General features: G+C 45.5%; 1 protein-coding gene across 2 annotated transcripts in view; it reads left to right on the top strand.

Annotated features, from left to right (window-relative positions):
* The window catches only part of LOC136755306 (dedicator of cytokinesis protein 2), a 435,882-nt gene that overhangs the window by 172,473 nt on the left and 248,398 nt on the right, over positions 1 to 15,011 (top strand). For both annotated transcript variants that reach the window (XM_066711776.1, XM_066711775.1), the window contains exon 27: positions 10,441 to 10,536. In XM_066711776.1, the coding sequence (XP_066567873.1) occupies positions 10,441 to 10,536 (96 nt within the window). The remainder of the gene's footprint in view (positions 1 to 10,440; positions 10,537 to 15,011) is intronic.

Below are 15,011 nucleotides of genomic sequence, written 5' to 3'. Positions count from 1 at the left end.
GACAGCCTCGTAAGGCAACGTACCTGGAGGCCACATGACAGACCCTGGGAACACATCTACAGGGCTGTCAGCAAGTCCAGGAGCAGCTCACGCGGGTGCTCGACTGGAAGGCATAGTCTGGTGGAAGGGAAGACACGGTTCAAATTGCTCCATTAAGATGCACTTAACAGGGGCAGACTGGGAGAGGAAAGGCAGGAGGCAGAGCCCGTAGGCTACTGGGGCTTAACTGCAGCCAACACCGGTTTCCCAATGGAAGGGACCAGTCCCGTCACTTCCAACCTGTAGAACCGGGCAAATGTAAGCGGCGAGGCCCAAGCTGCAGCCACATAAATATCTGCCAAGGGGGTGCCTTGAAAAAGTACCCAAGATGTGGCAACACCTCGAGTTGAGTGGGCCACCAGGTGTTCAGGCACTGGGGTCCCGGTGGACTCGTAGGCCATGGTTTAGTGTCCACAATCCAATGCGAGAGGCGCTGCTTTGAAAGCGCCTGGCCATGTGTCCGTGCTCCATAAGACACAAACAGTTGGTCTGAATGTCCTTAGTGCATTCCAAATAGCACCTGAGGACCCACACAGGGCAAAGCAGGTGAAGCCGACTCTCTTGCTCTGAAGCGAAGGGAGGAGGATGAAAAGCCAAAACTCAATAGGCCTGTTGACATGGACAGCACTTTCAGGAGGAACGCAGGGTTAACGTGACCCTGGAGTCATCTCCCGCAAAACGGATACACGATGGGTACAGACAGGGCGTGTAACACGCTCACGTGTTTTGTAGAGGTGATTGCTAGCAAAAACGCAGTCTTAAGTGACACCAGATTCAGCTCAGCTGAGTTCAGTGGCTCAAATGGGGCTTGGGAAAGTGTGTCCAATACTACATCAAGATGCCATGCGGGCAGTGAAGGGGTGTGAGGAGGCCATAGCCGTCGAGCTCCCTTTAAAAACTGTACAGCCAGGAAATGAGACCCAGGAGGCTCGCCATCAATCCGGACATGACATCCAGAGATGGCCGCCAGATACACTCTGAGCGTGGATGGGGACTTGCCCTGGTTCAACAGCTCCTGTAGAAATTGCAATATGACCCCAATGGGGCAAGAAATTGGGTCATGACCGCTGTCTTGGCACCAGGTGCTAAACGTCCACCAGCGGTAGGAATACTGCAACCTCGTAGAGGAAGCTGAATAGTGGCTACTATCACATCTGACAGACCCCAGGCAATCAGTTGCTCCTGCTCAGGGCCAGGCCCAGAGCTGGAGGAGGCCCAGATTGGGGTGCCAAAGCATGCCCTGCACCTGGGACAACAAGTCCAATCTCACTGGGAGCTGCCAAGTCTCTCCGTGGAGGAGGGTGATCAGGTCTGCGAATCAGAATCTGTGAGGCCACCGTGGGGCTATCAGCAGAACTGTTGCTCGTTCTCTCCTGACCTTCTCCAGGATCACCGGGAGAAGGGGAAATGGTGGGAATGCGTAAAGCAGGGTTCCTGAGTGGTCTTGGACAGAGAACTATAGTGGGCAGTGTGTGGATTCTGCAGAGGCAAAAGATCCACGTCCGCCATGCCGAACCGGCTCCACAGTTGTTGTATCACCAACGGATGGAGGCGCCATTCTGAGACCGGGGGGCCTACCCGAGAGAGGAGGTCCGCCGCCATGTTGGACAGGCCTGGGAGGTGAAATGCTCTGATGGAGCGGAACCGTGGCTGCACCCACAGAAGCAGATGGCGTGCTAGACAGTACAGTCTGAGCGACCGGAGACCTCCTTGCGTGTTAGCATCTCCTCCACTGAGGGCCAAAGGTGAAGCCCGGCGGGATAGGGGCGTCCATGAGGCGAGTCCAGTCCGCCTCAGGAACCCGTTGTGCCTGGGCCAGAGATCACTCTTGCCCCCTGGTGCATCATTGTGCCGCTGCTATCTCAGAGATATGGGGTGGGGTTGGTGATGCGCCATCGTGCTCTGAGGGCTCTGCCAGCTGGGCCAAGTACAGGGCCAGCGAGCCGCTTGGACTCCTGCCTCATTAGTCCTCTGGAGCAGTGTCTCCCGTTACGCATGACTTTGAGGCAGGCCAGGTTGCGTGGCTCTGTAGACAGCGGCATGGCTATGGTAAAATTCACCCAGGGAAATTCCACCAAGCCCGCTTCTGCCGCGCCATGGGTCTTGGCATAAGCCTCTCCTCTCCTGGCTAGGACGGGGGCTGTTGCTGGATGGTCCCAGGTGGCCCTTTGAGGAGGTCAGGCAGCAGCGGGAGGACCTATGTGGGCGCACCGTAGCGGACCCGGAAGTCGCGGCCAAATTGTGCCCGCTGTCGGTGCCCAGACAGACGGGGCATAGGACCTCCCCACTCCAGGCAAGCAAGGTATGTTGGCCGCAAGCAGCACAGTGGCGGGGGTGAGAGGAGCTCATCGCTGAGCACCGAGCGCAAACATGAGTGCACAGGGAAACGTGGAGCACCTAGCAGGCTCGCCGCTGTAAGTGTGTCTCCACCGGGCAACGTTTATGTACACGGGGGCACTGCAACATCAACCACATGCAACCTGCTGTTGCCAGACATTGTGTATGCCAAGTACCAGGTACCGGATACAAGCGTCGCGTAAGCCCTTAGTCTTAACCACACCGTGTGTGCCGGGGTTTCCGGGGACACCGGGTGACGCGGAGTCCGGGGTTCGAGGGGGCCGAGGGTAGTAGACCACTAACCGTAGCGGGATCTAAAACCGAGGCTTACACACATGGATGGGGAGGGCTAGCATTGCTCATTCTCAGTGAACTGAGAGAGCGAGATCTCCTACAGCCGCAGCCGCGGGCTGTAGTGCGGGCGCACTTCATGCGGGCAAGGTCTCTCACCACACACCGAGGCTCAGGACGGGCAGCCGGGCCTCAGATTTTACTGCTGCTGCTTGCGCTCCTGCTGTGAAGGAAAAAGCGTTGTGGACAAAACCAACACAGCAAGTAGTCAGAATATATAAGGCACTATATAAACACGACTTATTTTTAAAGCGTACTATTTGTAGCCGAAACTGAAACCGAAGCGCCCCAGAGCCCAGATGGAACAGAGTCGGATTAGCTATTAATAATAACTAATAATAATACAAATAGACACAGACAATAATAAACAGTGGTGAACAGCACAGCCGTGAAGCCGTTATATTGTGTTATTTTCTTAACTGTTAACATCTAAGATTAAATAATCAGTTCACTTTCTAGTTGAAAGACAGCCATTACCGATTGGCAAGAGCCTTCTTACCTGCTTCAAGTAATCATGTGAACACGTCCACCAAAGTTGCCTTATAAGGGCTCTGCTGGCAGGAGGAAGTCCCGCCCCCGGTGACTGTGAATAGTCTTCTCCTGCCAGCTGCAACCTACCCTTTCTTCTTTTACCTGCGTGAGACTGATAGTTCTAGCCTTACGGTGTAAAATATCTGGAGAAGTGTGCTCGGTGTGATTGTCCGTATGGATTATTCCACTCCTTTGTGACTTTGCAAATAAGCTTTCTTCTCTGAAGAGGTAAGTGTTGTACAGCAGCAGTCTCGCTTATAGAGCGGTCCCTCTACAGAGATCTTCTGTGTGATGAATTGCCTCTTCAGAGATTCTGATTGACTGGAGCCTGTTTTGGTCGACACCGGGAAAGTGTCTCGGCTGAGACTCAATCCACAGATCGCACCTCCTGCCCATCAAGGTTTTTGGGAAGGGAGAGTGTCTTTCAGGAGACTCGAGCCACAGATCGAGCCAAATTCTCTGCGTCAACCCCCAATACCGAACTCAACCAAATCGACGTCGACAGAACACCTCGACGTCGTCACGTTGACACCCACGATGCCTACAGGTGGGGGTTAACACACCTTCTTGGACAGGATCTGCTGTGAGGAGTTGGGTGAGGTCGTCCTGCCGGAACTGATGCCTTTTCTGGAAGGGTTACGAGAGAAGGACATCGCAATTTAGCTCCTCAAACCCACCTGGATGCAACCTAAGGGGGCCTTCCACCGCTGTGCACTTTGTGAAGCCAAGCTCCCTTCCGATGATGGACATGAGCTGTGCGTAAGGTGCCTGGGGATGGACCACGCACTGCAGGCACTCAGAGGAGAGGGGGGGCTGTACTCACTGCACTCACTGTGCAGCCTTCACAAGGTCTAAGAGGCGCAGGAGGGTAGGGAACTCCCCAGCTTCCTCCAGGGCATTGGCGGCTGATCAAGATCAATTTGAAGGTCTTCCGCCCGCTCTGCCAGCTGACCCCCACCAGTCCGAGGACCCTCACCACCAAGAAGACGTCCTTCGACTGTGACATCTTCTACTCCGGATACTTCCTAGTGCCAAAGAAGGATGGAGGCTTCAAACCCATACTCAACATGAGGGGTCTCAACATGTTTCTGAAGAAAATAAACTTCTGCATGTTGACTGCACACCATATCCTCCAGTATGTCTGACTGGGTGACTGATTCACGTCAATTGACCTCAAGGGTGCCTACTTCCATGTCCCCATCCTCCCAGCGCACAGGAGATATCTACGCTTCACCTTCAAGGACCAAGCGTACGAGTTCTGCGTGCTGCCATTCAGCCTATAGCTGGCACCCCGCACATTCTCAAAGTGCATGGATGCAGACCTGGCCCCCCTCAGAGTAAAGGGTATCAGAATACTGAACTACCTAAATGACTGGGTAATCTGCGGAGACTCCAGAATGGAGGAACACACGACAGAGGTCATACGACATGTGAGTACACTGGGTCTGTCAGTTCACATGAAAAAGAGCCCTCTCAAACCCATGCTGTCAATGATGTTCTTGGGAATGCGGCTCCACTCCGTAGCAATGCTTACCTACCTGTCAGAAGACAGAATCGAGTCACTGGAGACTTGCCACATGCAATGCATTCAAGGCGCGAATCTCTGGCTAGGTAAATACCCCCAGGCTGCACCCAGCAAGAGACAGACACTGCCGACTGACCGTGACTCCAGCGTGCAGTTGTGCCAACTATGACAACTTATGCCTCAGTTCCCCCATCGACTGTCCTCACAGAAGGGAAGTCATCAGATGCCTCCAACACTGGCTCAGGATCAGCGTACAGGGGACGTAGAGGGGACGTGTCACTAGCACTGCATTACATTCAGCGCATCCTGGAGAACAAGTTTTCACATGATTGGCAGGTTCCAAAGGCTCATCCCATTTGGTAATGGCTGTCTTTCTTTTTTAGGGAACCAGGGTTATGATAATAACTTAACGCTTTCTTTTGACATTCAGAAGTAAATGTAGCCGCTGCGGGTCGGAGCTCCCCGCCCGGGATTCGAACCGCGCTCCTCCGAGTGTTCTGCACCGCAGCGGCCCTCTACGCTCAAAGGCCGGGCCTCCAACCACGGGAGGCTTAACACTGTACTAATTTTACTGAGGGGTTACGTCACTTTGTAACGGGCTCACTATAGCACGAATGGGCCCCGTTACATAAAGATTCCCTTAAAGATTTTAGTTTTCAAACCATTTTAACCAGATTTGCATGTTACAATCCCAGACTAATTATATATATATATATATATATATATATATATATATATATATCCCATTATCTCTTTAGGCACAGACAGTATCAACCACAGTAAATCAACATTAAATCCCTATGTTACGACGTCAGCACAACCTAGAAAAGCAGGTGCCTTTTCAGTATGCTAATAACAGAAGGTGCGTTCCAAGCAGATCCTAAGTAGAATGCACCAGTACCAAATTCCTTGAATGTATATATTTTTAAGCTTATTGTCAATAAGTGGCTTATATATATCACTTGTTTGTTCAATGTAAAATATGTAATTAAAGAGTAAGCATTTATTTGCAACTGGATGGAATTTGCCAGTCCAACAGTGTAGCGATTGTGGTCAGATCCCCTGCTCTCTGTATTCTCTCAAGCACACTTCTAAGCACCCGATTCCACACAGTATGGAGTAAGATCACTGTCAAAAATATTCATATGTGTGTTTAAAAATGTATATTCATCATATAACTACGTCTTGAAAAGAGCATGAAATGCAGTGTATTCGTATGTGTTCTGAGGGTACGAATCACCCCAAAAAATACTTTCAAAGGTATTCATATACTTGCAGGACAACACAAATTCATAAAACCCAAATGTGTATGCACAAGGGAAAAATATGTGGAAAGTGGTTTTGCAAAGACTGAAATTACTGTCAAAAATACCAATAAACATCTGTGTGTAAGGTAATGTTTATGTAATTTCTGGCACAACATTTGACTTCTGGCAGATGTTTTCTAAACAATGGCCCTGCTGTTTCTTAGAGATGTGCCAGCCTTTTTCTGCATAAAGCGCTGCTGTTTTTGGATGTTACACTGCTCTGGTGGCAGATCTCACTTTGCACCTGTCAGCTTTCGAACCATTGTCTCCTGGAACCCACAATTTAATATATCTGCTGAAACTCTATAAATTATGTTTTACATGTTGTCCAGGGCATTAATCAATACATAAATCAATAAGTTGCAAATGCAACCCAGGTTATCTGAAAAATAAAGCACTGCCCAAGGTGGAGGGGTTTCAGCTCACTTCCATTGTAACCCAATCATGACATCTCTCTATCAAAGCTTCCATTGGCCCCTGTGTCAGTCACCCAAACAGGTCCCTTCCTGCCACAGATGTACAACAGACAGTGCGGGGCAACAGAACAATTCTCGCACCCTCTGCGCTATACAGTGGCAGTGGACCCCTGCTCCAGTGGCATACCCAGGAGCGGGGCCACAGACTCACTGTACAAACTGTTAAATAATATACACAGCAGGCTATTGTTCTAGCCAGAACACTGGAGTAGGCACAGCTGAACACAACAAATATATATAGAGCGGGCAGCAGGAGAACACTCATGCCGCTTCCATGCAGCACAGGAGCAATCTCACTCAACTGAAAGTAAAGAGAGCCCAACTCCACTGTGCTTGTCACAAATGAACTATATTCACCACAGAATATATTCTCGCACAACACAGGAGCAGTTGTCACCTACTGGCTTAGTGCAGCTAGACACAGGACAACAGCAAGCTCTACCATGTTGTAACAAATTAACTATGTACACAGTGGTGCAGCAAGAGCCCTCTGCTGGAGACAGCGTCAGTGGCCCCCTGCTCTACTAGCACAGTTAAGGCAGGGCCACAGACCTGCTGTCCAAAGAACTATATACATAGTGGGGTACAGGCAACACGCATGGACTCCTGCAACACAATGCAAGTAATATATGCAATAATGAACAAACTATAGATTCGGCAGCCATGTTAGGCAATGTACCTGAAGGCCACGTGACAGTCCCTGGGAATGAAGTATACAGGGCAGTCACAAAATCCAGGAGCAGCTCACATAGGTGCTCGACTAGAAGGCATAGTCCAATAGAAAGGGAAAACAGTTTCACATAGCTCCATCCAAGGTAGACACCAGGTTGCGCCGACAGGGGCAGATGGGGAAATAAAGGTTAGTAACCTGTGCCCATAGGCTACTGGGGACAACACCAGGTTCCCAAAAGATGGGGCTGGTCCCGTCACAACCAAACTGTAGAACCGGACAAAAGTATGCAGCCAGGCCCAACTTGCTGCCGCACAAATGTTTGCCAGGGGGCACCTTGAAAAAGGGCCCACGATGTGGCTACACCCAGAACCTGTTTACATGGAATGGAGACGGCACTTTCAGGAGGAATGCAGGGTTAGGCTAGAGCGTAACCCTGTAGCCATCTCCCGCAAAACAGACACACGAAGGGTGTACAGACAGGATGTGCAATCGCTTAGAAGTTTAGCAGACGCGAGTGCCAGCAAGAACACAGTGACACTAGCTTGAGGCCAGCTGATTGCAGTGGTTGAAATGGGGCCTTGGAAAGTACATCCAGCACTACATCATGGTGCCATGTGGGCAGTGAAGGGGGCACGAGTAGACCGCAGCTTGTGTGCTCCCTTCAGGAACTACGCCACCAGAAAATGAGACCTGGGGGGCTCGCCATTAAATTGTGGACCATACTAGACTTGATCTTTGTTTTTTGAAAGTAAGCCTCAAAGTTAACCATATTGTGATCACAGTTCACCATTGGTTCTCTAACTAATGTCCCTCTGACTCTATCTTGGTCATTTGAAAATATCGGATCAATGCATGTGCTTTCTCTGGTTGGTTCCCTGACAAATTGAGTTAGAAAGCAATCATTTACCATCTGAACCATTTCTATTTCTGCTGCTGTAGTCCCGACTGGGCTTTCCCAGTCTGTGTTTGGGAATTTGAAATCCCCCATTATAACAACCACATCCTTGCTACATGTAGTCCTGATTACATTGTACAATGCAACATCTTTCTGAATATCTGAATTGGGTGGTCTGTCTGCCTCTTACCACTAATCCTCCAGATCTTTTATTCAAAAGTTTAACCCACAAAAATTATGTTTCGTTACTAGGATCTAATTTAATTCTGCCTCAATGTCATTTCTGACATATAATGCTACCCCACTACCTCTTCGATTTTGCCTGTTTCTCCTAAACTGTGTGTATCCTTTCAATTTGTATTCATCCCCATCATTTTCTGTAAGCCATGTTTCTGTCACTCCTACAACATCATAGTCACCCGCCAGCACTGTGGCTTCCACGTCTAACATCTTGTTCCTTATACTCCTGGCATTGAGGTACAAACATTTCAGGACTTTCCTACTAGCATTTTCCCTTTGTTTTCTTTCCTTAGTGGAACATCTCCCATTGTCAGAGCTCCTTGCCCCCTGGTCCCTAGTTTAAAAGATTCTCAATTATTCTGCACAGATGCTCTCCCAATGCATTAGCCCCACTTTTGTTTAGATGTAGACCGTCCGGTTTGTACAGGTCCCATCTATCCCAGTAGAAAGACCAATGCTCCATAAATCTAAAACCCTCTTCCCTACACCAAGATTTCAACCATGTGTTAAACTTTCTAATCTCAGCCTGTCTCCCTGGCCAAGCACGTGGTACCGGAAGTATTTCAGAGAAAACTACCATGGAGGTTCTGCTTTTTAGTTTCATCCCTAACTCTTTAAATTCATCTTGCAGAACCTCTGCCCTTCCTTTTCCTATGTCATTGGTTCCAATGTGGACTATGACCAGTGGATTCCCCCCGGCTTTGGCCAGTAGCCCGTCTACTAGTTTAGGGAGATCTGCAACCTGAGCACCAGGCAGGCAAGATACCATGCAGGTCTCCTTGTCACTAGAACTACACCTCTAAGAATTGAGTCTCCTACTATAACTACCTCCTTGTTTTGGGGGGAGTGGACACCATGGTGCTCTGGTGCTCAACTGCCCTCCCATTACCCTCGGAGCCAATACTGTCCAACTCGGTGTCCAGCAGTTGGAACCCGTTATGCATTTCTAGCTCTTGGAATGTTTCTAAGGGTTGTGCTCACCCTTTTCTGCGGTTACAACCTACTGTAACCCAGCAGTTCTGTACACTTTCCTGCTCTAAGGTCTCAACTCTCCTAGGTTTTGGCATGCACACCATCTCTCTAGTGGGCTGATTGACTAATTCCATATCACTAATACAGCGCAAATCAACAAGCTGAGCCTCATCATGGAGGTTGATCTCTAGGATTTCAACATGCTGACAACGTTCACAAATGAGTTCATCCAGGAAGGCAATAATTCTGCAAACCTCACAATGTAGTGGCCACATGCTTCTAAATTTTGCAAGTTTTATATATATATATATATATATATATATATATATATATTTTTTTTTTTTTTTGGGGGATCTTGGTTTCTGTCCCCTGACCTGCTTGATTTGTTTTGTCACAGAGAAACAGCGCAGCTCTTTTTCAACAGCAGCTTTAAGTACCCTTTTGTCTTCCTGCCCCCAATTCACACCTAACTGTCCCCAACTGGATCCACCTTGCATGACTCACTAAACTGAAATCCTGCTAGTCCTAGACTAAATCACCTTTCCTTCAACCTATTTACTTTCACCAACTCAGCAGCTGTACTCAATTGACTTAAATGAAGGCAAACTACAGACAAGATTAACTTCAATTAAGGCAGTTAAAACAAAATGCAAAAAAAAAAAATAGGAACACAACATGGCTGCCTCTCACCTGTACTGTCCTGTGTAAGTCTATTTCAACTTGTAAATCCTTCAGTTATTTGAGTTCTACGTCTAAAGTATACTGTTTTCACATACTTATTTCCAGCTATTGTTCAACACATTTAAAAAGATGCTTTAAATTGCGGATACAGGAATACATGTTCAAATATTTCAGTTCTGAATGTGCCTTTGGTATGCGGGTTATAATGTTCTTGAGCTATTTAAAAATGTCAAAATGTGTTTTTAGTAATTTGGATTTAAAATAAATGTTACTGTGAATGCGTTGACAAATGCTGTACATTTTCTGGGATCCTATTTAATATCAATTCATATATTTTCAATGGGCAGAAGCAATGCAAGTGGTGTGGATGTTGCTGTGTGAGTGCTGATGGCAGTATGTGTGCTGTCCTGCAGGGTGAAACACGGGGAGACATGCAGCTAATTCTGGAGCTGCTGCTGCGGCCAGTCACTCAGCGTGTCATGATCCTGGGCCAGGAGCACCCGCTCAGCGTGAGTCCACTGGTTCTCTACTCTCTTTGCTGGTTGAGTCCTGCTATGGACCTCTAGGGCTCTGTCTGCTGGAGACTGAGCTGATAGGGTTGGGTAGAGCAGTGGTGCTGCCTGTTCCTGTGCTGTCCAGGTTGCAGTGTAATCCTGTGGGTCAAGGCTGCACCAAAGTTTTTTTTCTGGGGGGGCATAGGGAAAGGGACATGGGGATACATTACCCCCTAAACTCTAACTTTAACTGAGGACATAGAGGAATAACCACGGCGATTTAAAGGTGTTTTTGTAAATTGAAATCTGAGCTTGTGTCACAATTAACAATCAACAAGTTGGGATGTTCCCTACACTGTTTTCAGATGGTGTGTATCTTGTTTTTCAACTGGCCTGCTCCAGTTATGTCAGGTGATTTTATTTTCTGAAGCTGGCAGTAACTTTGTGCAGATGCAGCAGAGGAGGTAATCTAAAGCCAAACCAAAATTTCCAATTCCCGGTCAAATGCAAATAATAAAACGGTATCTGATGGTGAGTTGGGTAGAAGGTAGAACTAATGGAACTGTATGTTGCAGTCATTAGTTGGGTAATAGCTAAACTAAGAGAGGGCCAAACAAAACTATTGATTATACTGGCTTACATTTCATAAAGACCAACCAGTGTCTCACATAAGCAGCATGCATACCACTTAATTCTTATATTTTACGAAATTCTTTTTCAAACCTCTGGTAAAAATAAAACAAAAATATTTTGTTTGTATGTATGTTTGTGTGTATGTTTTGATGAGAAGTGTAGTTCATTGGGTGTCCTGTTCCAGTGACACTGTGTCCTACAATGTAAAGTATGGATATGATCTCTGTTTTGAGCCTGCTCATTTTTAACATGTAAGTGTACTTTTCATCTTTACCTTAATCAGTCAGCACACAGTGTTCCACAGCCTGCCTGGCACACAGAGCTATCTGTCCTGCAGCTGTGGCCCAGTGCTTTCTGCAGCACAGTAATGATAAAATCCACAGCAGGCCCCTGGCTTAGGTGCTTGTCTCCATAGGATGTCTGCTAATTGATTTTATTGGGTGCGTTGATTTCCTGGAAGGTACCTTACATTTAAAACTGTTGTGACAGCGACCTGGCTGAGGATAATGAGAATGGTGAAATTCAGGAAAATTGAAATCAAAATCCCATTACATTATCATCACCCTGGTATGAGGCTACTCTAGTCCAGCAAGATTTTTTTTTCTTTAGTATCACCTTGACGAATGGTCAGTTCAACTGTCATCAAGTTCAACTTTCAAATGTATGCAGGGAAATGCACATAGCAATTTTAGCCAATCAAGTGTATTGAACATTAGCATGTCAGGAGGCAAACCAAAGTCAACCAATATACAAATATAAATAATGTACATGAAATTGACACTTTTTTTCTGAAAATGAAGGAGCATTCACTACATCAGTGTTTCCTTTTATTGTGTGTTGCAGTTTGGAGATGGTCTGGGGAGAGAACCTGTGTCACGGTCTCCCCTGTTTCCACCTTAGTTCACCACCAGAGGTCTCCCTCTCCCGAATACTAGTCTAGTGCTTCTCCTTTCCTTTGTCCAGTTAAACCAGTCTTTCCACATTCTTTCCTACCAGGTGCACCTATTCTGTCCTCCTCTCCTATCATTGGTCAATCTTTCATTCACCTCATTCAAACCCTCTCTCCTTCACAGTACTTAAACCCCTCTGTTTCATAGATTCATTGCGAAGTCTTGCTTTCTTTCTAGAATCAATTCTGAGCCTTGTTTCATGTTTGCTTCTCCGTGTTTTTTTGACCTCTTGCTATCGTCTCTCGTTTACCCCTTCTGGATCTCCCCACTAGCCTGTTCGCCTGATCGATCGACCTTGGACTGTCTCTGTTTTCTCTCTCTCATTTTGCCCTTATTGGATTATCTGCTTCAACTTCTAGCCTGCACTTGGATCCCTTCCTTTGGTCCTTGTGGACGTGACAACCTGCAGTTCCCCTACCTACTATAATTTCCCACCTCACGTGATGATTGGACAGGATGTTCCTTTTATAAATTTTTGTGCCGTTTATCAGTGTCCTTACTTTTGGTCTTTGCTCTTGACAATTTAACTGGTTTGACTGAGAGAACAAACTGGATTTGCTTAATTAGTTATTGAACTGAATATTAAGCAGACAGAAACCAAAGCCACTAGGAGATTTGTGTCAGGTTTGGGCCAGGGCAGTTACTGGTCTGTACTGTATTGTAGGCATTCTGTATTGATGGTGGTTTTTAATAGGTTAATACGGATATTAGTGTAACATTCTTTTTTTAGTTTTAATAACCCTGACAGGTATGTTTCTGGCTAGAGAGGGGGAAGACTGGTGACCCCATGGCAACATTCTCTGATTAACTGAACTCCCTCCTCACTTCATCTTCCTTGTTTTGTATCCTTCTGCTGCTTGAGATAATACCCCCTACAAGGAGATACTGATGTCAGCAAAATTAAGGACAACCATTACAAGGCAATTGTATATGAAGCATACAAATGCACACAAATCGGCACACATACATGTTTATATTACTCTACCAGTCAAGTGGGGATCACACCAACCTATCACATAACATACATATAAAATTGTTTTAAGCTGACTATTGATGATATTTGGAAAACTATTTGCCATGTGGGGACCAGAGCTACATTTAATGTACAAAGTAAGGAGCTGCATAAAGACATTATGGCTCTTCACACTTGGCTCTTCACAACCATTTTTCTCTTTACAGTAAGCATTGAAATTTTTTTCTCCACAAAACTGTATCCTTGTAATAAACTAAAACATTGATAAAAGATATCCTTAATATAAAAACTAGCAAACAAATGCATATTACAAGCTTAGGAGGTTTGGGGAATAGCCTATATAAATTAAAAACATTTCTTTGAGGATGTATTCACACTGGGTTTGTTTCACATTTTCTCATTTTGCTTTAAAACTATTTATCAGTGTACTAGGTGTTCACATTTACCTTTGGTACAGATTTGTTGAATTTGTTTTGGAAATTAACTAGGGTTTGTTTTTGTGGTTCATTTCCATGTTGTTTTCCCAAGACGCATTTCACTTGTGTTTTTATTGCAGTAATCAAGTGAACATTTGTGTGTGTGTTAATGTTTACTTCAAACAAATCATCTCACACTATCTTTGAGAAAAAGTTAAAAATATTTGGGTGTTTCTATTGGTTTTATCAAGTTCAGTCTAAATGTAATCTGACCAAATTTCTAACAGTGCTTTTGCTTGCTTCGTATTCCAAATCAAATTGTACCACCTATTTGAGTGCAGCAAATACGTACGTACTGTACAGTCAAAAAGAGACCTTCTAGTATTCACATTCAGGTGTTTCAAGAGCAACACATTCTGTTCTTCCAGTGCTTACAGTTTGGTTTGGTTCAGTTCAGTTTGTTTTCCAATCAAACTTCATGTTGTTCACACTCATCTCTAAACTAACCAAAACATATTGAGTAATGAAAAAAATATTTAGTGTGAACAGACTCTAAGACAAGACATGTATTTTAATCAGATCTTATAATTATATATTATAATATAAAATGCTAATGCTAATTCAGATTCCTCTAATATTTATAATAAACATCAAAACAATATTCATACAATAAACATAAACAAAAATATATGTATTTGATTTTATATTCGCCATTGTAAAATAACTTGATAAAGATGTCTTTAAAACATTATGGCCCCACAAACGCCACACAATTCCTTTGCAAAATGTATGCAAAAAATGCAATTTGGCACAAAAAGAGAGATATATTCAAACATGGCGCAAAGTATAGCACTTTTCCCTGTGCCTTGCAAATCTGCTGTCTTGCACTGTACTTACACACACGCTGATGTGTGATCCTCAGTATCACATACACGCACGCATGCACGCACGCACACACACACACGCACACACGCACGCACACACACACGCACGCACACACGCATGCATGCACACACAATGAACTGCAGGTGCTTGGTTATAATGTAAAATATTCAGAGCTCAGGTACTGTAGAAAAGAAAAGGCATGCAGGATCCTGAAGAGCTGTTTGAATATATATATATATATATATATATATATATATCAATTGCTTTCTTCTGTTTCCATGGCAGTCAGAGCTGCTGTGTTAAATAAAATATCAGCCTATGCACAGCACCATCAATACCATTTGTGCACCAGCTTGTGATTGGGTATTCAGCCCAAGCTGCAGCGCATGCTGGGTGAATTGTGCTTAGGAGGCAGATCACACTACACTTTTAGTTCACCATTCTACTTTTGCAGTTGGTCCATGTCTCTTATACATTTAAGAATAATTTACGTTAATTTTATTATGCTTTTTTTAGGGCTGTCCCAAAGGGTAATTTTTTAACTTGGTGCTAATTTGAATAATTTATCGATGACGTCACATTCGCTACTAGTGTAGGATTTTCATTCAAATCTATACTTTTATTTGCTGCATC

Source organism: Amia ocellicauda, chromosome 8, assembly GCF_036373705.1.
Source record: "Amia ocellicauda isolate fAmiCal2 chromosome 8, fAmiCal2.hap1, whole genome shotgun sequence".
Taxonomy (NCBI): Eukaryota; Metazoa; Chordata; class Actinopteri; order Amiiformes; family Amiidae; genus Amia; species Amia ocellicauda.
The sequence above is the reverse complement of the archived record's forward strand: the minus strand, read 5'-3'. Positions and strand labels throughout refer to the sequence as shown.